A 26459-nucleotide genomic window follows, 5' to 3' on the forward strand; every position below is an offset into this window, starting at 1 on the left:
GGCGCCGGATTCTGTCCCGGTTGCCCCTCTTCCAGGCCAGCTCTCTGCTGTGGCCAGGGAGTGCAGTGGAGGATGGCCCAAGTAATTGGGCCCTGCACCCCATGGGAGACCAGAAGTACCTGGCTCCTGCCATCACATCAGCGCGGTGCGCCGGCCGCAGCGCGCCGGCTGAGGCGGCCATTGGAGGGTGAACCAACGGCAAAGGAAGACCTTCCTCTCTGTCTCTCTCTCACTGTCCACTCTGCCTGTCAAAAAATAAAATAAAAAAAAGAAAAAAAGAAAAAAAAACATTAGTGGATATGGTTTGGTTATTATTTGTCCTTTCAATGTAAGACTTACTAATAGAAATTATTTAAAGTGATCTCAATGCATAGTTACTAACATGGGTCAAATGTCAATAATATGGTACTGGTTGCCAACAGAGATACCACTAGTGTCTCATCAAATAAGGTGGTTAAAATCAGTTTGATGGCACAAAATTGGGTCATGGGGCATTGTATAATGTAACAGAAATCACTTATAAGAAAAAAAGATGGGGCTGGTGCTGTGGCACAGCGGGTTAAAGCATCTGCCGACAGCACTGGCATCTCTGTGGGCACCAGTTAGAGTCCCACCTGCTCCACTTCCAATCCAGCTCCCTGCCGATGGCTTGGGAAAGCAGTAGAAGATGGCCTAAGCGCTTTGGGCCCCTGCACCGACATGAGAGGCCCAGAAGAAGCTCCTAGCTTCAGATCGCTCAGCTCCAGCCATTATGGTCATTTGGGAGTGAACCAGTGGATGGAAGACCTCTCTGTCTCTCCCTCTGTCTGTAGCTCTTTCTCTCAAATAAATCAATCTTAAAAAATATTTATTTTATTATTTATTTGAAAAGAAGAGTTATAGAAAGAGAGAAAGAGGAAAAGAGAGAGAGAAATTTTCCTTCCATCCACTGATTCGCTCCCCAATTGGCCACAATGGCCAGAACTGGGCCAGACCCAAGCCAGGAGTTTCTTCTGGGTCTCCCATGTAAGTGTAGGGGCCCAAGCACTTGGTCCATCATCTTCCGCTTTCCCAGGTGCAGCCAGGACTCTAACCAGCTCCCATATGCAATGCTGGAGTTGCAGGTGGCAGTTTAACACATTATACCACATCGCTGGCCCTGAAATAAAGAATGTTTTACATAGAGAAGAAGTCAACGTTTTTGAAGATTCATTTATTTATTTGAAAGGCAGAGTTACAGAAGGAGAGGGAAAGAGAGGTCTGCTATCCACTGATTCACTCCCCAAATGGCATCCATGCCCAAAGCTGGGCCAAGCTGAAGCCAGAAGCCTGAAACTCCATTCAGTTCTCTTACATGGGTGACAGGGGCCTAAATACTTGGGACAGCTTGTGCTGCTTCCCCAGATGCATTAGCAGGGAGTTGGATTGGAAATGGAGCAGCTGGGTCCGGAACTTACTCTTATATGGCATGCTAGCATTGCAGGCAGTGGCTTAACCTGCTGCACCATTATGCTGGCCCCCTAACTTTTTTGTCAGTTCCACAAACATAATTTGCATATGTTCTCAGTTAACTTGTACGGGCTATCATAACCACTACAAAAAGAATTTATAAAAATGAACTGGGAAGTACTTATGTTAAAGGCCTAGAAAATCGTTATATATTGGCACTACAATATAATATGACAATAAAACATGGTAATCAGTTCCATATTAATCTGAATATTAGAAAATGATGACAATGGTATGATCTAGCAGAATTTTTTCTATGAATTATAATGAAACATACTACTTTAGCCATCACTGATCCAAAAAGACCATTATACACAATCAATTCCTGTTCCTTTTATTGTTTGTTAACACTTAAAGCAATTACATTTCTGTCCTACCTATGAAAGTTCTGTATTTTCACAAGCAAGACACCAGGTCATCATATTTATTTCATTTTAAAGAGGACATGGTGACTTAGGCTAATTTTAATGAATCCTAAAATGTTTATAAAATTCATTTGAAGATAGCACTCTGGCCTCAGAATCAGCCCTAAAGGCATTCGGATCTGGCTGAAAAGCCCATGAGAGTATTTCAGGCATGGAAAGCCAAGACACTCTGGCAAAAGATCTCTGTGAGTGAGATCCCAGTGGAAAGAACAGGTCTTCAAAGAAGGAGGTACCTTTCTCTGAAGGGAGGAGAGAACCTCCATTTTGACTATGACCTTGTCTAAACAAGATAAGAATTGGAGAACTCAGAGGGCTTCCATAGCCTTGGAAACTCATGACTGGAGCATAGGGAGATTACTGATGCCATAGACAGGAGTGTCAATTGGTAAAGTCAACAACAGGAGTCACTGTGCACTTACTCCTCATGTAGGATCTCTGTCCTTAATGTGCTGTGCATTGAGATTTAATGCTATAACGAGTACTCAAACAATATATTTCACTTTGTGTTTCTATGGGGGTGCAAACTGTTGAAATCGTTACTTAATGCATACTAAACTGATCCTCTGTGAAAAAAAAAAAAAAAAAAAAGAAATTATTAACTCCCAACTTGACTCTCACTGGGATTAAACATGACAATAGGTCTGATCTGATTTCATCATCATTTTAAAAAAATCATCTATTATTTTTCACTTTATGTTTCTGTGTGGGAGCAAACTGTTGAAATCCTTACTTAATGTATACTAAGCTGATCTTCTGTATATTAAGATAATCGAAAATGAATCTTGATGTGAATGGAAGGGGAGAGGGAGTGGGAAAGGGGAGGGTTGTGGGTGGGAGGGACGGTATGGGGGGGAAGCCATTGTAATCCATAAATCGTACTTTGGAAATTTATATTCATTAAATAAAAGTTAAAAAAAAATTCATTTGAAGAAAGAATATCAGTTGTCTTTCAGTTTAGCTATATTTATATTCCTCTATCTAATCTGAAAAAAACATTGTTAACATTTGTGTACCCCAGGGAGTAGTAGGAAAAAGAAAATTATGACTGAAATTATTTCCAATTTTCATAGCATTGCTAAAATTCTTTCTATTCTTTTTTAAGGGTGAACCAGGGAAACCAGGAGAACAAGGCTTGATGGCAAGTATCTCAATTTATCATATTCAGTTTATCATTTTCAATGCTAAAAACAATGGAAGATCAGGTTATTAAAAGTTATGGTCAAGATTACCTGACACATATGTATCTGTCATGACCAATAACAAGAAAGTAGAAATGAGCAGGAGTTAAAAAGTAATATGGCAGTTCTACTACACACTGAGTGCCACCAGCCTACACATGTACAGAACTGATATAGGAGAGAAAAGGGTAGATCCCTGGTTGGAGGATGGAGAGTGGCCCTGCTGAAGGTCAAAGGAGGGAATGTGATTTAAGCAGTGAGGTTGTAATGGAAATTAAATTAAGGATATGCTTATTAGTTCAAATAGAAATGCTTTTTCAAAGTGTTCAGGCGTGGCTAAGTGTGAATTAGCATAAAACCTTGTCCAGTGATTCAAGGAATTTTTCTGTTGTTGAAAAGTCCGACCTAGAGAGGGAGAGAGTTGTGCCCTTTGAATGTCAGTCACTTAAAAAACGATGATGAAATGATTCCACATGGACTTCCCCATAGATATACAAGTCCCAGTTCCTCATGTTTCTTCATCCTTTGCCAGTAGACAAGATGTTAGGTCAGCCTGCTGAACCCTGGAGAGCAGATGCCTTCAATCTATTACCGCCTGTCTCTTTCTCTCTGTCTCTCAAGCTGCCTTTATAATATACTTTATGGTATGAGAACCACTGAGAAATAGCATAATTCTGTAGTGACCCAAATTCCAGAGAACAGCTCACTGAGCTCCCCCTAGAAGTCGAATATGTGGGCCCAGAGACTGCACAGGGTGCATAATAAGTTTGAAAGCATCCATTCTGCATGTTGTGTGATATGCAGCATGGCATAAAATTTACTTTTAAAAAAATTTAGCTAGGTCCTAGGTCATACAGATATACAGGAGCATAACAGGAATTGAAACCAATGTGCATATGGGTTAAAGATCAAAGGTTTCTCCCTACATGGGAAGCCTTCAGCAGTTCCCGGGAGAAAGTCACCCAGTTAGCTGCAAATAGAGCTGTTGTTGCAAGATCTCGTGAAATAAAAGCACGTGGGGACCACATCTGACCCACCACCTGGAACTCTCTCTTCCTGGCCTACAATCCCAAGATAGATAATTTATACAGATAATTTTTGGTACAATAATGGATTTTTTTTTAAAAGATTCTATGTACAAATTAAACATTTGTCTTCGGGGGTAACTTTGCTTAGAAGTAGTGCATAACTTCCTAGCATTATGGAATATAGAGTATGAAGAATTCTTGAACAACTACAATATAAATTTTGAAATTGCTATAAGCAGTTGAACACACCTGTAATTTCTACCCCGGAAAATGATTCAAAAGTATTCCCCTCTGCATATTCTTACCCAGAGTTTTGGCATTGACATTCGCTTTGTACCCCAGTGCTCAACATAGTATCCTAATATACAGTATTCTACAATGAAATGGGTATATTTTTAAATTGTATTCTCTTCCTTGAATTTCTTTCTAGGATATGCTATATGAATAACAACATAATCTCATTTTCCCATAATCCCTAGTTTGATATCATTGGTTATGAGTGTTTGACCTAGTCCTAAGTAAATTGCATCATTTTATTCTGTTCCAGTTTCCCATTTCATATAGGCACTTCCTCAGTTGAATATAATATTGAATATTTTTTCCACTTTTTTTTTTTTTGTAAGATGTGTTTCTTTGAAAGGCAGAGTTACAGAGACAGAGAGGGCTTTCCATCCACTGGCTCACTCTCCTAATGGCCACAATGGCCGCAGCCAGGCCAAAGCCAGGAACCGGAGCTTCTTCCGTGTCTCCCACACAGATGCAGGGGCTACATTCGCAGGCACATTAGCAGGGAGCCAGATGGAAAGTAGAGCAGCCAGTACACAAACTGGCACCCAGATGGAATGCCCGCATCACCAGCAGCAACTTCATCTGCTACACCACCACACCAGCCCTAATAATGGATATTTTTTCTATAAACCTTTTCTTTTCTCTCTTTAAACTTGAGATTCTGTTCAAATTCTTATTTATAAAATACAGGTTAACTTAATTGAAATCACATATGTTCCAAGGATATGTATATTTAATGATCTTCTAAGGTACATTTAAAAATAACTATTTTTATAAAATATTTTAAGGGAAAATTTCCATAATACATATAAAGAAAAGCAGACAAATGGTAGTGCATCTCTTGGTGAATTTCCACAAGTGCACATAACTACATAGACCTGGGGTCAACAACTGGAACGTTATTAAACCTCCCTTTACTCTTCAGCCATCATTCCGAAGGTAACTACCACCATTCTGACTTCTGTCACCACAGATTAGTTTTGCCTGCATTTGAATCTTGTATTAATTGAATCATACAGTATGTACACATTGGTGTCTGGCTTCCTTCATTCAGCATTGTATTTGTGAGATCATCCAGCTGTTTTAATAGCCTTCACAGCTGGCTAAAAGAAAAAAAAGGGGGGGAGGAGGAAGAAGCTTACTTCCTTGACGACTCTGTGAAAACTACATCACTCAGAGCAGTAAATGAATGAATGCCTGTCTGACCTTGGGCAAGTCACTTAACCTCTCAATATCTCATCCATAAAGAAAGGATAATATGCTCTCTGCCTGCCCTAGAAGGTTCCCAAAGACAAAAGCAATAAATTAGAGGAAAGAACTTTAAAATATATAATGAAGAACTATGTGAGTATGTTATTATTATTATCACTCAGTCATTCTCTCTAGAGTAAATTACAGGTGAGCATGGATTTATGTAACAGATGTATTCCTGTAAAGTTTTGTATGAATCAGATTTTCATAAATCAACATATTTTAAATGTGCTGGGGAAGTTTGCTGTTTAAAACAATCTTATTCAGAGTTTTTTTGTAAAACAATGTAATCCCCTAATTCCTCTTCCCGCAAACTGAATTTCTATATTTTATATTCCCTTAACATGAAATATTTCTGTAATCAGAAAGCCCATCATTTTTTAAAACACTACTTTTTTCTGATTGTTAATTTGAATCACACCTGTATATTTTAACCTATCTCAAAGAGAGAAGAGAATGCTGGAAATATAATTGCAATTTTCACAAAGGAAAAAATGTCCTTAGAAATTTTCTTTCAAATTGCATGAGTGTGTTTTAACTCCAGGTCTGGTGGGGAGAAAATGTATATCAGTTTACTCTCAGAAATATGTAAGAATATGATTGTGGTCTGTGATTGGTTTTACCTATCTAAAAAGGGTAGGTACATTCCTATTTCTACCTAAGTCACTGATGTGAAATACTGATATGAAATGTTTTATGGACTACAAAAAGTTGCAAAAATAAAAAGTATTACTGTTAGAACAAATGGCAGGTGTTATAAATTAGCATTCAGAAAAGCTACTCTGTGAAATATAAGGGTAATAACAGTTGAATAATAGGTATCAATTAAATTACAGCATGTCAAATTTGGCAATTAATAGTGCACTTCATTGTTTTTGTCCTACATTTTGTTATCCTGTACATCACATCATCTTATATTATCAATTTGTCCTAACTTTCCCCATCTCACTCAACACTAAAAAAGCAGGATAATAAATATCACCGTTCTCTTTTCCACATTAGTTAAACATTTGTTAGTTTGTGTTGTGACAGACTGTTTGCATACAAGAGATTCTGAAGAGGCACCAGAGAATTTTTATAAATGTAGCATGTCTCTGATGATGAAATGAAGTTAGAAACAATCTAAAATTAGCTCTTACAAAAGCATTTACAGAGTGTGTCAAGGAATTAGTTTTTATAATCCAGGATATATAGTTTATATTACAAAAATAATCATCTGAGGATTAACCACATCTATGATAGAATAAAAAAGAAAAGCTGCCGCTCATGCAGTGCCCCATTCATTTAATTCCGCTCTGCATCTGTTCTGTGAATGTGACCTTCGGGTTTTCTGAGAAGTTCAGTTTGAGATTTAGGAGAATCTTGAGCTTAAAGTTGACACTGTCCAAATACGGAAAGAACCAGTCTTAAAAATGAGAATCAAGAATAAAACCAAGGGCAGAAATTGGAAGTGCTGAAGTTCTGAATCCTAATACAGGTGGTATCTTTCAGTTCTTCAGACATTTAAAGTTATTTAAATAGTATTTTGGAAGTATCTTTCCTTTTGATGTTTACTATTTCTTTCTTTGACAAATGCAGTATATGAAAGACAGTATTTTTAAAAATATACTAGCTATCCCCAATTTCCTGAATACTATTTTTTTTTGGTCCAAAGTGTCTAGATTTCATGGATCATATCTCTTTCCCTCAAAACATTATTTTTGCCTTTCTCCCCCCAAGTATATGTAAATAATATAACCATTCATCTCTTTCTGAATTATAAGAATAATTTATAAGTTACTCATTGGACTCTGGTGGTATCTCAGAGTATATGTATGCATATGAAAGAGTTCAAAATTCATAAAAATTTTACTATTCATCCCTGAAAGTAAAATTTGGACTTGTGTTTGAAGAATTTTTAGATATTTTTAGTTTAATTATGCCTGCAAACACATTTAATGCATGTTGGTCAAGTGAGCATAATATTGTGTTTAATGTTAGTTAATAGAATAAGCATAGATTATTGTTCCTACTTCATTTAAATTAAAATTGGAAAAACTGATATTCAAAGCTTTACTTTAAATATATTCAATTGTAATGTATGGCCATCCTACAGGTAGATAAAACTCACCCATTCACTTAATTGAACTTGATCTGTCTGCTATATTAATCAACAGATGGCAGACAATATTTCAGAGGCAATAGTAGACTTTTCTCCCTGGTTTTGATCTGACAGAGAAAGCAAAACCCCAAACCTTCAAACCACAAATAACCAAAATGATGAACATCATCTTACTGTAGTTATTAGACTATATTTTAACAATGAAGTCTGGTTTGGTAAAACATGTACTTCTGTTGTGTATTCTGCCTGCTGGGATGCCTTAACTACAATTCTAATGCCTTCTTGTCCTTATTAATCTGATTGTCCATGAAGTACATATAAACACCACACAGACACAGCCCATCCCACCTCTGTGGTTGTCCATGGCTGTGATGTTTTGTTTTCCAAATGGACTTGGAGAGAGTAGACAAGTGATATCTCCATTTTCCCTGCTACTATCCCGCTGTCCGTTCTAGATGCCCTGTGGACTCCTTGTGATGATTGTTGTGTGCACAGAGCTCTCTAGAGGTACCTAAAGTTCGTACCAGTATGGTAATGGAGAAGAACATTTGACTTACTTTTCAAGCTAATTCTGTCTCCTAGAAACAAAATGTTTGCTGGGGGTGGGTTGGGGGGAGCATTTTTGTTGGTTTGTTTGTTAGAAAGGCAGAGATGCACAGAGACAGAGACAGAGATACCAGTCTTGCATCCAGCAGTTCTCTCCCCAAATGGCCACAACAGCCAGGTCTGGGTCAGGCTGAGGCCAGGAGCCAAGAACTCTATCCTGGTCTCCGACATGGGTGCAGGGAATTGGGTCATCTTCCCCTGCCTTCCCAAGTGCATTAGCAGGAACCTTGCCTGGAAGCAGAGTAGCTGGGGCATGGACTTGCATTCCACTATGGGATGCTGGTATCACAAGCAGCTGCACAACAATACTGGCCCCCGGGAGGAACATTTTCAACAGTGATTTAGAAGTATGATCAAACCATGTAAGTGCAGAAAGATAGTCACCTACAGAGTAGGTGACTCTGTATTCTCTCATTATACTATTTTGTTTTTCCTAATGAAAACAAAATGTGAATTAGCTCTGTTGTTAACTATATTTACATTATTTCAGTTGGAGGTCTAATAAGCTATATTATTTTAGACAAATTAAGATATCTAGACCTGAAAATAGGCATTGTGATGCACAAAGTTAAGACACATTTGGGATATTCACATCCCACACTGGTGTGCCTGGGATCAAGTCTCCCACCTCTGCTTCCGTTCCAGCTTCCTGCTAATACACTGCCTGAGAAGCAGCAGGTGATGGCCCAAGTACTTGGGTTCCTACCACCATGGAGGAGAGCTGGAATGAGTTCCAGGCTCCTGGCTTTGACCTGGCCCAGTCCCAGCTGTTGGGGAAGATGGAAAAGGAGGGCGATCTCTCTGTGTATCTCTCTGTCTCTCTCTCTGCCTTCAAATAAATAAAATTCTTTTAAAAACCATAATTCTGGATCATGTAAAAGAAATAACATCACTGAGAAAAACTCTTTAACAAAAAAGGATCTATGCCTTAGGATCCTCATCTAAACAGAGATGTCCACTTTCAACGGTCCTATCATCCTACTATTTCTTCATTATAGATGCACAGACACATATTGCTTTTATTGTTATGTGTGTTAATATCAACACTCATATGTTTTAATTGGAGAAAGTTTTAAAAATTATCTCCTTGGAACATAATCAACTTCTCTAGGTATAATTTCTGTTAACTTTAGAATCTGACCTATTATAGCTATGTTGAAGGAAAATACATACCTCTTATCTGAAGATGTTAATAAAATAATAATTAATTCATAAAATTTTCATGTTTCACCATTAGATGAAGAAGAAATTTTTCAAAATGAAATATAATTATTTTTAAATTCATTTATATTTGCAGATTTAGGGCAAATTTTAGTGGAGGACAAATGTAAGTCCTTATATAAAATGTTTAAATATTGAAAAGCTGTAAACCATGCTAATAAACTAAGTAAAATAGACTGTATCCCTTAATCTTCACAGGTTTAGTCTCATAAAGATTTGGAAAGTTTATATCCAGAATTTCTGCCTCCTTGTAGTACAAAGTCAGAGTATGTGGCCCAGAGTGCGTTCAGAGGCAGCTCCAGTCTCAGCCCCTGGCCTGATTCTTGTATCTCCCACACCTTCCTCCATTCCTCAACTCTGTAGGACTCGGGTTGTTGGATCTTCATGATCTTTCCCATGTCCTTCAAAATATCCCCCTCTTTGTGCCCTTTTCCAATTGGTTGTTGTGTACACCAGTGATTCACTCTCAGGAAAAGCAGACCTAGGAAAGAGACAACCCACAGTCTTTGAAGTGAGCTCAAACATTGGGTCAGAGAAGTTCAGGGCTTTAGTGCCCAAAGTATAGACTTGTGCCTTGGTCACCTCCTTTGAGAAAACTACACACATCCACACACATACACACACACACATTCTTTCACATTCCCACAAGCTAAGTTAGAAACTGCTTTCCCCTCATCCACAGCATTTATCACATCATATAATAGCTGTTGGTACTTAGAGAATTTGATAAGCTGAATGAAGTGAATCAATAAATCAGGTATAAATATAAAGAAATCAGCTTTACAGTTTTCTTCCAACTGATGTCATTGCACCCAACAGATTAGACAGGATAAAAACAATGACAAATTACTTTTTCCTTTATATCTTCTTATATTTATTCATGTATTAGAGAGAACTTGAAGTATGTAAGTGCTCATGAATATGCATGGTATTAAACAAGATAATTTCATGTTGGCAACGGACAAGTAATTGCATCAATTTCTAGTCACATGATGTGGTTATTTTTTAAGCGTATTATAAAAGATTTAGAAGGAATGTTAGGAATCACTTAGTTTATCACTTTACAGATAAAAATGCTACTTGGCCAGGGTCACAAAGCAATGGAAAAGGCACATTACAGTCCAATTCACCTAATTGCAGTCTTATATGTTTTATAGTCTATACTATTCAGTAATACAAATTGTATATGGCAATTTCAGTTTCCATGTAAGTTCATTAAAATTAAATTAAGTTCTTAAAAATCGCACTACGCACATTTCATGTACCCAATAGTCATATGGGTTAGTGACTATCTTATTGCATTGAGCAATATAGAATGTGTCTGTCATTGCAAAAATTTCCATTTGACAGCATTGATCTATCTAGATAGAAAACAGATCTGAACAGTATTTGAGTATATATTATAGTTCTAAATTTAAGACCTTCTGTGGAGCATGGGATATTTAAATTCTAGCAGCCAGTGTTTCTGAGCATTGTTGATTTAAAATAGGAAAAGCACTTAACATTACTCAATAGAAATATTTTTTACTGAGTGTTGTGTAGGGTGATAGGCTTTTGTGAACCATAAATTTCTCCCCTTTATAGTACACAAGGGAAGTATGTGCAATCACAGAGGGCAGAGGGGCCTGTTAATTTTTCTTTCTTTTTGGGTCATTTCCATTTGGGTTCCAGAATAAGAAATAATTTATTAAATATTTAGAAGGGATGGAATGAGTTCATTTCAACTGTGGATATCTGGTGAGAGGTGAGGTAGAGTCTGTTTTTGAACCTGATTAGGACGTAGATTTCCACATACCTCGATCTGTCTTTCGTCTGCTAGTGATTCTTAATGCTCAATATTCAGCATTGGGTTTTGTCAAGTGGTGAGAAAAATGTATAACTTCTTTAATTTCCTGAGCTTTACGAGACCTCCCTTAAAAAGGTCATAGCCTCATGATTTTGAGAAATGACAATAGTAAATTAATCACCCTGGTTTAATATTTTCTACAAAAAGTTAGCATCTGAGATAGGGAAGTCAGAAGGAATTTTCTTTTAAAGTGTAACGATCCACTTAGAACTTCTTTCATCTAGCATTCATGAATAAATACAATAACAGAACATCTTATCAATAGGCTCTAGATTTTAGAGGGACTTGCTCAAATAGTAGAAATTACAAAGTGATGTTATTGAAACAAAATCCCCAGATATTTGAACAGAAACAACTGCCTTAAAATAGGAGCTCTTTGCAGTTGTAGGGGTGTGATGTTTGGTAAAATAATGGTGGAATAGGTAAGTGGAATTTAATAACTTTTATATTTAATCACTGTTTCAATTTCACCAACAATAATTTGTTAGGCACTAACCTAGGTGCTGAAGATGTAAAATATGTGACCTGAGGAAGTTGCTGCCTAGTCAACTGGATTTACAAATGCATTATTATAGTAAAGCATAGTATAGTCAGATGAAATGTGCTAGAGAAACAGTAAAAACAAGCCCTGTCTGGGTACATTGGTAAAGGTTTGCAAAGGAAGTGAGTTATGAGTGTGGACACTTGAAGAATGATTAAAAACTTGGAGCAAAGACTAATAGGAGATGGATGACATGGGCTGCTTGGGAAAAAATAAATGATTAACTGTGACAGAAGGCAGTCTCCAGGAAAGACTTGAAACAAGAGATGAGGCTCTTGCATCTCGGTGCTATCTTGCTCTTGTTGATGCTCTGTCCCTTCACACCCACTTCAGTCACATCACTGACTTTTATATTGAAAACATTTCGGCACACTCTCATACTCTAAATATTTCCCATAGTTTGTAGTTGGCATTTCCATACACTTAAGCTATGAAATCTGAATCTTATACAGTATCACTTGAATTATACTCCAGACAGATATGTAGCAGTGGCTAGAGTTTGTTTCTTAGCCTTCCCACATCAAATGTCCAAGGTAAACACAGAATTTATATAAATATATAGTAAATGATTCCTTCTTAAGATAAATTTCCATTGTTTCAAATTTCCTCTTACTCTTTATAAACCAAATTCATATATTTGATGATCTTGTGATACATTTGAGCCAATTAATATCTTTCAAAAAGTTGTAATTAAAGTTTGTTAGATCAAACCCTTAAGAATGTCTGGCACTAGTGTTTCATGGCCCCATAAGTGAGAGTGTATGTGTTAACATTCTTCCCTGTGGAGCCAGACTTTAAGAAGTGTTTTGTTCAGTTTGTCCAAATTTTATTAAGTCCTGAAAAAATTCTTTAAAAAAATGTTTTTAATGCCTTGACAGTTTGTGGCTTTTATCCTACCCTTCGCAGATGGACCACCTCCCTTTGTTCCCTGTGTTTTTTATTCCAGAAGCTTGTTGTATATTCTTGTATCTAGAAATGACCAGCAGCTTTCAGAACTTGGATTTTACTGTTAGCCAACAGGGACAGAACAGGAACTGTGTCCGCCCCCTACATCATTTCCTAATAGCAGGCAACCAGAACTTGCCTTGGAACACCTCCCAAGAGACATCCTAAAGCACATCATTTAAAAAGTTTGCATCCTGTTTAAGTAATTAATACCTCAATCAAATTTGTGCTAACATTGGTAGTGTCAGAAAATTTCATTAATTTTTTTTCCATTCCCTGGTCTATCAAGGAAAAGGCTTGTGGGGGTCGGGGTAGGGGTGGGGGCAGAAGGGAGAAAGTATAAATTATAAAGTGCAGCCAATGGATAATTTTTATGGAATTGCTCACTTCTTACCTCCCTGCTTTGAAGATTAACTTGGACTGGTAATTCTATGTACTGTTTGCACAATGACTTTCTGGAGTACTTTAGACACCTTAAGCCTGCACATATATAGCACTCTTGGTTTAGCGATAGCAAGTAAATAAGATGGTTTTTTGCTTTGCTATTTTAATGTAGATACCATGAACTGAATTCCTACACTAGGAATCTTGGAGGTAATCTGCAGGCTATTAGAAAAGGCCAATAGCACTAGAACGACTCAGGTGAACAAAGAGATGAAGCACCAGGCCACTCATATTTTGAGACATTGTTGCCTAAGGTATAAGAAAGAAAATAACGGCACTGACTTTTCTATTAACCTATTCATTCCCGTAATTTTTGTTATACTCAAAGTAAATTCTGTTGCACTTACAAGCACCTCTGAGGCCATACAAAGACAATCCCCTTTCCCCATCCATATTTCCATTTTGGACCATCCATCTGTAGCCCCCTTGATGTTCTTGGAACACACTCAGCCTGTGACCAACTCTTGGCCTTTGTGCTTGCTACCCCCTGTGCCTGGAACTTCTTCCCCCTTCCATATACCTGCTGTCTGTGAGATCTGTTCAAGAGTCACTTTATCACTGAGGCCTTCACCAACTCTCCCTTGTAAAATCCTACGTCTCCTTCTCCCAATACCTATTCCCTCTTTGTTTCACCACTTGCTTCCCGACAACTTCATATTTTACTTTTCTGTTTATTGTCTTTCTCCCTTTACTCTAGAGTCCAAGAAGGTACACATTTCTGTTTCATTGTATTGACTGCTATCTTCCCAATACTTAAAACATTGGCACTCAGTGGGTATTCAACAACTATTAAGTGAATGAACCCAAAAAGGATTTACTGAGCACTAACTATGTGCCAGCTACTCTGCATGGTTAAAGACATTAAAGTGGGGACTGGCATAATGGAGCCCAACTCCACCTGTTGCAGCCATTTGGGGAGTGAACCAGTAGCTCTCCCCTTCTCCCCGTCTCCCCCTCTTTCCCTTTCCCCCCACCCCCCTCTTTTCTCTCCCTCCCTGTCTCTCTCCCCCACCCCCTTCAAATAAATCTTTAAAATAAAAAGACATTTAAAGTGAAGAAAGTAACCGGTTACTGCTGGTGACTTGTATAAAAGAGTGCTATCATAAGGGTGCTTTGCAGAAAGAACCAAATACAGAGACCTAACTTCAACAATAGGGGTGGGAACAGTGAACCCTGAATTAGGGAGTAGGTGCAAGAGAGAGAACCAGAGAGAAGAAAGCCCCTTAGAGGAACATTTACCAGTATAGAGATGCGGAAGCCTGGCTTAAGATTTATTTATTTATTGGAAATGTAGAGTTAGAGAAGGAGAGACAGAGATCTTTCAACTGTTGATTCAATCCACAAATGGCCACAACAGCCAGGCCAAACCCAGGAGCCAGCAGCTTCATCTGGGTCTCCCATGTGGGTGGCAGAGTCCCAAGCACTTGGGCTCTTCCACTGTTTTCCTATGTGCATTAGCAGGGAGCTGGATCAGACATGGAACAACCAGGACACAAACCAGTGCCAATATGTGATGCAAATATCCAGGCAGCAGTTTAACCCACTGCACCATAGCACCAGCCCCTGAACTCCTGCTCTTTCCAAAGCCTGAACCCTTCTCAAAAGCTATGACAAAAGTGATTGAAGAAAATTTAAGCAAAGGTAAATATATGAACTTTTGAGCTTTTTAGGGAGCTCACTCAGGCAGCAGTGTACCTAAAGAATTGAAAGAAACTAAAAAGCAGAATGGCCATTAGGTGGATGTCCCATTCGTTAACTGATGGAGAAGAGGGTTTGAACAAGAGTGTGGTAATGTGGCTGGAGAGGAAGGTGAGGCCAAAAGGGACAATCTGAAATGTGTGATGGACTCAGAGCAGGAGGAGTAAAAGATCTCTCTGGAACCTGAATTACCTGCTTTTGGTTCAGACAGACAACCACCAACATGGAAACTACCATGTTTAATTAGTTGCTCATCATATACTGAATATTATGAAATACAGCATGGATATGAGAAAATAGGAAATAAAATCATGTATATTGTCTGCAAGTAAGATCTGAAATTTGTTTTGCATCACTTTCCATGGTCATCTTCTGAAAGATCATCAAAACTTGGTACAAAGCTTTCTCTGGAGATTAGTAAGGTTATTGCTGTACATACAGAATTTTTCAGTGATTCATTTGGTTTTTATCTTTTGAATAAAATCATTCACTTCATGAAAGTTGTGTTTTACACAAAACCTTCAATGAAAAATTCATAGATTTTACATCACCTGAATGGAAATGAGTGTATTTTAAGGTTCAAGTTTTAGTTGACTTTTCTGAAGTTAAAGCAGTATGACTTAATCTGTTCTAATATGTATATGTACTCTCTGTTTTATAATTTTTTAATCTTGAGAAATAAATATATAAATATTATCTTGAAAAATTAGATTTTTCAATCTTGATTATATACAAAATTTATGCAAATTACAAATGTGTTTTCCAAGAAAATATCTAAGAAAGTAACACTTCACTGAATAATAAAAATGGGCCAAAAAATAGTATGGCCTTGTTTTGAAAAATGATTTGATACAAACTTGTTAAATCATGGGATAACAATAATGGAATTTTTTTAGAAATCTTGAAACACTAGAATACAGAATTGAGTTTAATTTTAGGAAGAATAAACTGAGTTTGACTAGTGAATAATGAATTTATGATATTCTTCATCCAAGTCCTTAAGCACACTGAAAACACAAATTTAAGGCCAGCACCACAGCTCAATAGGCTAATCCTCCACCTAGCGGCACCGACACACTGGGTTCTAGTCCCGGTCGGGGCGCCAGATTCTTTCCTGGTTGCCCCTCTTCCAGGCCAGCTCTCTGCTGTGGCCCAGGAAGACAGTGGAGGATGGCCCAAGTGCTTGGGCCCTGCACCCCATGGGAGACCAGGAGAAGCACCTGGCTCCTGCCATCGGATCAGCGCAGTGCGCTGGCCGCACCGTGCCAGCCATGGTGGCCACTGGAGGGTGAACCAACGGCAAAAGGAAGACCTTTCTCTCTGTATCTCTCTCTCACTGTCCACTCTGCCTGTCAAAAAAAAAAAAAAAAAATTTAAGAAAGGTTAGAGAAATGAATGAATGGTCCTAAATTTTGACCATTATTTTACAAATTTATTTGTGTACCAGAAACCACAAAACTAAACAAATGTAGATATCTCAACCAACTAGGATCAACATACCCCAATTTCAAAGTTCATTTATGAGCAAGGAAATCTTAATTTGTAAACTTAAATTTAATTACTATAATGTCACAGACATATAATGGGATTATTAATCTAAATATACTCAAAATACATAGATATAGCTAAAATCTTGCTCTGTGAAATAACTAGCGTGTGTGGATATGTGTGAGTGGATGTCTGTACCTACTATGAATCTGTGCCTTATATTCAACTCCACTCCACTCCTAGTTCTCTCCTAGTAATAGTCGGTACACGCCTTGGCTCCTTCCCCTTTTTCCTGCCAGTGAGATCAAAGAAATATACATACAGTTTTGGCAGCAGAGAATATATCCTTGGCAGTATAATTATGAATAATCTAAGACTCCACAATTCAAAATGAATGTTAAAACTTAAAAATTGCTTTTATTTTTGGGATTTGCCAAACACAGCAATCATTTCCTAAGTGTGAGATAAAACATTGTATATTTATTTTCTTTATAGCCATCCTTTGACTTACACTAACTATTGCATTAAAATATGCAGCTATATAATTTTATGTATTTCAGAGGTGTGATGAGACTTTCCGATCTCTGACTATCTGATGGACTCATGCAACAGAGTTCAGATTTTAAAAATAGAAGATATGTTAGTCTCTAGTGAAAATTTTCATGTAAAATCTACTCTTATTTTCATTTGAAATAGTTCCAGGATTATACCTTAACGTAATGAAATATCCAATTTTAGTAAACAATATTTTTTAAGTGGCAAAGTAAGGTTTACCATGGGATACAAACCTTTGTGAATTGAACATACACATTCTCAGTCTAAACATTGAATTAATGCAGTCCTTGTTACATGATTTCCTTTCTAACATCAACATTTTAAGCAGTAAAATACTCCAGAGACAATCTGGAATCGTAGACAGTGATAAAACCCAAACCTTTTCTTCATTCTCAGATCTCCTATCACCCCAATCTCCATATTCTGCCTTTACTTAGCATTAACATTCACTTCCCAAACAATTTACCCAAGTGAGGAAATGAGTGCACATGTTTATGTGCAAGGGGAAGGAACTGGTGGAGAAGGAGAGGCTGTGATATGGATGCAAGGATAATTGATTGAAGAATATCCCAGAGGACATGGGTAAGGATGCATTCCAGAGTCTACCGGATGAATGGACCTCATGGAGGAGGTGGTACTCTTCCTCCTCTGATATGGGAAAGTCCACAGAGGTTTGGTTTGATGAGAGATATGATGTCATGGGAATTTGCACCTGATAAGCTCTATTTTCTCTGCCAAATCTAAAACAGGGAGAATTTTAAGTACAGAGAGGAAGATGGATAGGGAAAATGTCTGATTCATACAGATACACCAGATAACAAGCTCATTAAACGTTGGTTGGTTAATTACATAGAATTTTTAAAAATTCCTGTTTTTGCACAGTGCAAATTCATTAACCCAAGGCTGATTCTGGGAGGAAGTTGTTAGTTTTCCTGTGAGGATTACAAAAGAACCATGGGTAGCAAATTCTCTGACTGTCACTAAACATGCATATTTTTAATAATGAGAAAGATGGGTGGGCAGTTCCTCCCGCAGTGGCCACCCTAGTGCTCTAGGGTCTGAATGCAAGATGCTGGTTAACTGAAATGTCACACATTGAAAATAAACAAACCTTTGGTTAATCATGGTGGACTAAAGAGCTTTGTATGTGAAAGGATAGGATGAAATGGAAGAAAGAATTGTGAAAGAATCAGAGGAAAGTGCTTAATATTTTTACTTTAAAATAGATGTGTTCTTTTCTGCTGTCCCAAAGCCATACCTTGTTTAAAGCAAGGCCAACAGAATCTGAATACTGACTTTAGAGATTTAGCAATTTTTCAACCAAAATCTGTTAAATTTCCACATTCTGTGTAAATATTCTCATTCATCTCCTACATATTACTTCTCCCTTCTCCAGTATCATGGTCTAAGTGACAGCTGGCAGCATGTTTTGTTCCCTCTTCTGGTACATATGTGTACATATATTAATGTGTACATATCTGGTACATATACTAATCTTGGACAAACTTCCCTAGTTTATAAGCAAGTATTTTTTTAAAGATTTATTTATTTATTTGAAAGACAGAGTGAGAGAGACAGAGGAAAGAGAATATTTCCCATCCATTCATTCACTCCCCAGATGGCCGCAATTGCCATGGCTGAGCCAGGCTGAAGCCATGATCCATGAATTCCATCTGGGTTTCCCAGGTAAATGGCAGGAACTCAGGTAGTTGGACCAAAATCTGCTCCAACCTAGGCACATTAACAAGGAGGTAGGTTGGAAGCATTGTAGCCAGACTCTAAGGGGAGCTTTGAAAAGGGATGCTGACGTCCCAAGTGGCAGATGAAGCCACTTCGCCAGAACACTCATCCCTGTAAACAATTTTTTGTGCAGGTTGATTGACCACACTGCAGAAGAGGAAGAACAGAATAAAGCATGTTCATGTATGGTGTATAATGTGATTCAGTTAATTCCTTTGCAAATCCATTTGCTGAAGTTTTGCAGAAGCAGACGACCTACAATGATGAACTTCATTGCATTGTAGCTGCTTATGACAAAAGTATCTCCAGTCCTCTAAATGAGACTGATGTGATAGATTTTGCAGGTATTTGAAGACATAGATGTACTAGAACAGCAAAGATTGGTGGGTTTTTTTGGAGGGGGATGGGGGAAGTGGGGAAAAACATCAGAATCCTACTCATGTGCTTAATGTTCTTCAAAAGAGAATGAGAGGAGAAATGACCTATGTCTTGCTTTCAACTGGAAATGTTCATTTTCCTTGATGTACAAAACGTCAGCGTATTTCAATACAGCGAAGAGAACCTTACAAAACAGAACAGTTTTCATTGGTCATCTAAACATAACTGGCTACATTATTACATTAATTTAATTGTTTTCTTTTTTAGGGTCCTCTGGGGCCTCCAGGACAAAAGGTAGAGTATTGTATAGGAGACTGTGAAAGTGATCATACCCCCCTTGCCCGAGGGCCAGCGAGCACGGTGATTGGTGCTAGCTACTGTAAGCCGTGCTGAAGCAGTTAGTCTGGTTTGTACATTCTGCTTGCTAATAATACAGTCATATCATGTGAGCATTGGGTTTCTAATTGACTCCATTATTACAAATTCAGTAAATCCATAGCGGACTCCTTAAGCTGTCTGTTAGCTCGAGGGTTATTGAATTTTTAACTCAAGTACTGGGAAAACATTGTGACCAAACTTAAAATGCAGAGGATCATAAGACATTGCAAATTGAACATGTGGCCTTGCTTAAATATATGGTTGCTAATGGCCGTGGAAATGACCAGAACAAAGGATCTGACTGTGGCTTGGTTCACTACATTCAAGCAACCCATTAGTGTCATCCTTTGCTGAGATAACCCGAAAAGCTACTTCCTGAATGTCGTTTCTATTTTATCCACATCAGTCATCAGAATTGCCTGATATATTCTGATAGAGAAGAGCTAGGATTCCTAAAATTATACCTGTGCTGTAATAGTAAATATGTCCATAGCAAATTGATGACCCTCTGCCAACCAAATGTCACTAAATCCCCATTCTCTCCTAATCTCCTACCCTACAAGGGGGTATCAGGGGATATTTAGCCTACATAAAACAATTGTATTCTAACAGGTGGAAAAGTGATTATTATTTATTTTTGGAATCCATCAAAGATGGAGACTTTTCATCCCCCAAGCACTGGGCATGTGGCATCTGTTGAAACCTAATACCACGAGCCAAGTAGAAGCCAGCAAGTTGTGAGACAACTTGTGTGTAGGAACACTTTGTCCCTTGCAATAATATCTCTATTAAGCAGGGTGTGAAATTGTAAAGCTACCCTAATCCACATTGGTCCAGGATAAAATTACTGCTTCAGGCTTCGGGAAGTCCTTTAATTGCCAGTCAGTACAATCACTGAACACAGTAAGGAACTCACTACCTCAATTTGTTTTGCATATAATTATTCCTTTTTTTTAGTAGACTGTTTTTAGAGCAATTTTAAGCTTATTGCTGCAACTTTTACAAAAACGTTTCCCCGTTATTATTTAAAGAAATTTAATATGCATCTACCGAGAAAAATCTGTTTTCTAGTTCTAGAGGAAGAATGAGTACATTGTATTTAAAAATGATTTCTCCAGAGCCTGAAAGGAGGTGTAAGGGAGGGAAATGACATCACTCCTTGAAAATATTGGCTAATGTTTCTTTCTGAATCCACTTAAATGTCAAATTTTCTCAGGTATTAGCTCAGGTAATTAGCTTTCTTATTCTCACTCCTTCTAGGTTCAGCCACTCCTAATTGCCCCATTGTATGTTCATGCACATGCATGTGCTCATACCACACATGCCCTGTAAAATCTTTGGTACACGTTTTCTTGTGCCTGGCTAGTATGTAACATTTGTGATGCCTTTCAATTCTTCTCTCCAAGACATAGGTGTATTCACACATTAGTAACTTAAACATACTCCCTGAAAGCCCAATGGGAAAACGCTTCAAATTCTACACACTGGGGTTTGCAAGGGTCCCTCATTTAGTTGTGGACAACGAGGTTGTTAGTTTAGTTACTTTTCATTTTATGGTATTTACACTCATGAAAGTCAAGAGTTGCTGCTACTGCTAGGCTTTTTCCAGATGGAACTAAACCTATTTATTTCTTCAAAACAGCAAAATATAGAGCTATGTGGCCTTCTGAAAGAAAAAAAAAATCTCAGTTTCTGATGTGAATTTATTTAAAATCATTTTAGGAATAAGTGTGTAGTTGAGAAATGAGTTGTGCTCTGTAGCTTCTGGGGAAGCTTGAGGAGTCTGCCTACATTATTACTATTTGAGCACAGTGGCTGAGATCTGAAAAACATCATCTCCCAGTCGTAATCATCTCCATTTACCCTGTTTTAGCAAGGTAAAATTGTGGCTGCCATAATTCATGCAATAGATTGAAATACTTTGTAAGACATTAATTTAATCTTATGTCTCCTTAGGGTTCAGTTGGAGCACCTGGAATTCCAGGAACAAATGGACAAAAGGTGAATTCAATGGAATACAGTATTTTTTAAAAAAAAAAGGTTTTAGTTTTATTTATTTATCTGAGAGGTAGAATTACAGACAGAGAGGGAGAGACAGAGAAAGGTCTTCCATCTGCAGGTTCACTCCCCAAATGGCTGCAACAGCTTGAGCTGGGCCAATCTGAAGCTAGGAGATAGGAGCTTCTTCTGGGTCTCCCACACTGTTGCAGGGGCCCAAGCACTTGGGCCATCTTCCACTGCTTTCCTAGTCCATTAGTAGAGAGCTGGATCAGAAGTGGAGCAGCTGAGACATGAACCAGCATCCATGTGGGATGCCAGCCCCGCAGAGGCTTAGCCTAATGTGCTATAGTGCTGTCCCCAAAATACAGTATTTTAAAAAATAATTTAGAGAGCATTAAAATCACAAAATTATTCTGGTCAGTGATGTCAATGATAACTTTATGAGCTTATGTAAATACTACATATACTTTTGAAATACAGGAAAACTACAGTGAAATGATCAAGTTAGTTTAATCTTTAAAAATGGATTAAAGAGGGTGCAGCTCACTTGGCTAATCCTCCGCCTGTGGCGCCGGTACCCCGGGTTCTAGTCCCGGTTGGGGCGCCGGATTCTGTCCTGGTTGCTCCTCTTCCAGTCCAGCTCTCTTATGTGGCCCAGGAAGGGAGTGGAGGATGGCCCAAGTGCTTGGGCCCTGCACCTGCATGGGAGACCAGGGGGAAGCACCTGGCTCCTGGTTTTGGATTGGCACAGTGCACCGGCCGTAGCGGCATTTTGGGGGTGAACCAACAGAAAAAAGAAGACCTTTCTCTCTGTCCCTCTCTCTCTCTCTCTCATTGTCTAACTCTGCCTGTCAAAGAAAAATTTAAAAAATGGATTAAAGAAAAGAAATTCTTAGAAAATATTCCATTTCAAGTATTTAGGATGTATTACTTTTTGATGTTATGTATATGATACGGCCATGTCTTTCTCATAAATATACAGAGGATGGGGAAAGTGCTATGTTTAAAATCCATTGTGATGAACAAATGTGCTCTAGTTTATTTTAGCCTTGGTAAAAATCTTCTGGATTATTTCTTTAGTAAAGGAAAGATATTTTCGCAGAGGGAATCTATTAAAACCTTCTGAGTCCAGAAGCAAGATCATTTTACTGTGAAGCAAAATTAGGAGTCAAATAGGCTTGCCAAGCTCTGGTACTAAACTTTTATCGTTATTGTACTGCTAATAATGGGGGTGGGGTGTAAAATAAAATTTTAAGAAAACACTGCAAGTCTTCATGCATGTGTCTATGCACATGTGTACATTTACTCATGCAACATGCTTACTAATGGACACAGCATCTGCAGCATCTCATCGGTAAGTCTGGTATTCTCTGCTCCTCCGTGCCCCTGACCATTCGGGAACCTACACAGATACCAGGCAAGCCACTGTGGCATCCAACAAAGCCCAGGGCTAGGCCCATCTACCAGGAGCCAGGAAGCTGACATGGCACTTGGCCTGACCTTGTGAAATCCTGTAACCCACCCATGAGCTTGTCTCCCCAGAGTGTTTTAAATTCATGAACCCTGAATCACGTTCCGAAATCCTAAGGATCCCAACTTTGACTGGGAGTAACCTCCTCAAGACCTTTTCCATTGTGTCTTCTCTATCAGTAAGAAATAAACAACCATAATATTAAACCTATCAGGTATCTAAGAGCGAGTATCTGCCACTTAGAGGCTATGTGAATTTCAACAAAGTCCTCAAGTCCTGTGGCCTCAGTCTGCTCATCTGTAAGAGGGGACAATAGCAGTTCCTAATTTCAGGGTCAACTTGAAGATTAAATGAGAAAATAATTGAAAGCCTTTACAATCATGTTTGTTTGATATTCTTATTAAATTCTCTACTTCATTTCTATGAAATTCAGACATTTTGCTTAATCTGTTTTAAAGGAGGCTATTTCCAGAATGAGCTCCCTGTCACCAAGGCTTGTGGTCACCACAGCCCGCATGCTCATCAGTAGTTAACTGCCCGTGGTGAGGTCCCCTTCCCACTTAGGAAAATGGGTATCCATGTATCCCGTTGCTTCACAATCCTGGTAAAGACAGAAGATCTACTTTTTGTTTACAAAACTGCAGGTTATGGAGGAAAGCTTGTGCAAAAATTTGAAAGTGCATCCATTCTAGGATGGATTTTTACATTATATAACTCAAGATAATATTTTTAAAAAAAAGCAAATACAGATATAGCATAAATATAATTTTTAGCATTGATGAGAAAAAAACTTATATAAGATTAATTTTTCACTTTCATGTTTTTTTCTTCAACTTTCAGACAATCATGAAAATTTATAGGAACCTATAACCTGAAACAAAACAACTTTAAAGCTGTCACATATACTCTTTCAGACACAACATATTCTTTATTTTTGAAAGGAAATATGTAATTTCCTTAGAAAGAAAAAGGAATGTGACATTTTCTTGTCCTAGTCACCAAGTTTAAATTATATTTCAAGGAAGCAGACAGTTAATATTTGCAGATTTGTGTCTTGTTATATGTATTTGTGCCATTTCTGAAAATATTTTCTATAAAATCTAGGGAAACTAAATGATTTAAGCTTTAATAAAAATATCAGCAAAATACAGTTTGTTTTTCATACTCCATAGAGCTAAAATGAAAACTGTGTATTATCATAGTCTTATTTAACATGGATAATATTTGTTATATCATTGATGCAAAAATAAAGTCTAAAAAATCTGAGTCTCTTCACAGAGACAGAGGATCATCTAGACAATAGGAGGAAAGTTAAAGAGGCATAATGCTCTGGAGCACATACAATATTTTGAGTCTCTAGAATTTGTGGGTGTTTTGTTTTGTTTTTCATTTGATTTGAAAGGCAGAGGGAGGGGGCTGGCGCTGTGGCGCAGCGGGTTAATGCCCTGGCCTGAAGCGCCAGCATCCCATTTGGCCACCGATTCAAAACCCGGCAGCTCCACTTCTGATCCAGCTCTCTGCTATGGCCTGGGATAGCAGTAGAAGACGGTCTAAGTCCTTGGGCCCCTGCACCTGCGTGGGAGACCCGGAGGAAGCTCCTGGCTCCTGGCTTCGGATTGGCGCAGCTCCGCCCCGTTGCAGCTAATTGGGGAGTGAACCAGCAGATGGAAGACCTCTCTCTCTGCGTCTCCTCTCTCTATGTAACTCTTTCAAATAAATAAATAAAACTTTAAAAAAAAAAAAGGCAGAGGGAGAATAAGGGAGAGAGAGAGATCTACTTTCCACTGATTCACTCCCCACCTCGGCTAGGCCTGGGCCAGACAAGCCAGAAGCCTGGAACTCAATCCAGGTCTCTCATGGGTAGCAGGGACTCAAGTTCTGGAGCCGTGATCTGCTGCCTCCCAGGATGTTCATTAGCAGGGAGCTGGATAAGAGGTGGAGTAGCCAAGACTCAAATCAGGCACTCTGATGAGGTTTGTGAGCATTGCTAAAATTTGTTTTTCTGAGAAAAGAGCTTATAATGATATAATAAACTTTCCTATAAAAATGTTAATAGTCTTAAATAGTCTTGAGAAAACATTGTCTTCATTACAATGTCACTTTTTCCAAAGACATACTTTTGATGTTGAGAAAGTAGTTTTGTTTTCAGGCAATGGTTAAAGGGAGAATAATTTCTTTTTTTTTTTTCTTTTCAAAAAATTTTACTTCTTTATTATTTATTTGAAAGGCAGAGAGAGACTCATACACAGAGAGACCTTCCATCTGCTGGTTCAGTCCCCAAATGCCTGCAACAGGTAGGGCTGGACCAGGCCAAAGCCAGGGGCCTAGAACTCACTTCAGGTTTCCCATGGGTGGCAGGGACCCAAGTACTTGGTCCATCACCCACTGCCTCCTAGGGTGAGCATTAGTAGGAAGTTGGGATCTGAAGCAGAGCTGGAATTCAAATCCTGGAACCCTGATACAGGGTGCAGGTATTCCAAGCAACATCTTTTTTTTTTTTTAAGATTTAGTTATTTGTTTGAAAGTCAAAGTTACACAGAGAGAGAAAGACAGAGATAAGTCTTCCATCCCCTGGTTCACTCCCCAATTGGTCGCAACAGCTGGAGCTATGCCAATCCAAAGCCAGGAGCCAGGAGTTTCTTCTGGGTCTTTCCACGTGGGTGCAGGGGCCCAAGGACTTGGGCTATCTTCTACTGCTTTCCCAGGCCATTAGCAGACAACTGGATTGGAAGTGAAGCAGCCAGGACTCAAACCGGTGCCCATATAGGATGCTGGCACTGCAGGTGGCAGTTTTACCTGATACACCACAGTTCTGGCCCCCCAAACATCTTAACCATTGCACCAAATGCCCCCTTCCAGGCAGGATACAATTTCTAAGCCATTACAAATATGGCAAATAACACCTAGGAAAGAAAAAGTTTTTTCTCTTAAGTTTCATCAAAGAGAGAAAAATAAACCATTTTATGAAAATATGTTGTTTTCTGCTAAAGCATTTTTCATTCATTCAGATTAATGAAATTGGTGATTGGCCTTGAAAATAATGTTGAGATTTTTCAGGAGTAAAACAAACTATATTATCTATGAATGCTAGGATTTTTCTGAGGCCCTGAGTCATAAGGATTCTTTCTGAAACAAAAGATAAATGTCAGGTGATTTTATTTCATGTATTTTTCAGATGCTTTTTAGAATGTATTGTTTTTAAACCTTTAAAATATAAATTAAAACTTGATATTAGTGTGTTATCTTTGACTCTATGTCATATAGCTATATTATTTTTAAGTAACATTAAATTTGAATTAGTTCATAGTTAGACTATTTGGAATTCCTTTTCATTTCTTACATGTGAATCTCACAGTTGACATTAATCTTCATAGCATACTTCTAATGG

The 26459-nt window shown here is 38.2% G+C and overlaps 1 protein-coding gene across 1 annotated transcript in view; it reads left to right on the forward strand.

The window, feature by feature from the left end:
• Window positions 1-26459, forward strand: part of COL25A1 (collagen type XXV alpha 1 chain) — a 530955-nt gene that overhangs the window by 393153 nt on the left and 111343 nt on the right. The window contains exons 10-12 of the mRNA XM_017347366.4: window positions 3016-3051; window positions 19489-19515; window positions 21556-21600. Coding sequence (XP_017202855.2) covers window positions 3016-3051; window positions 19489-19515; window positions 21556-21600 — 108 coding nt within the window. The remainder of the gene's footprint in view (window positions 1-3015; window positions 3052-19488; window positions 19516-21555; window positions 21601-26459) is intronic.

Source organism: Oryctolagus cuniculus, chromosome 8 (assembly GCF_051225735.1).
Source record: "Oryctolagus cuniculus isolate XC-2025 breed Fujian yellow rabbit chromosome 8, ASM5122573v1, whole genome shotgun sequence".
In the NCBI taxonomy this organism is placed as follows: Eukaryota; Metazoa; Chordata; class Mammalia; order Lagomorpha; family Leporidae; genus Oryctolagus; species Oryctolagus cuniculus.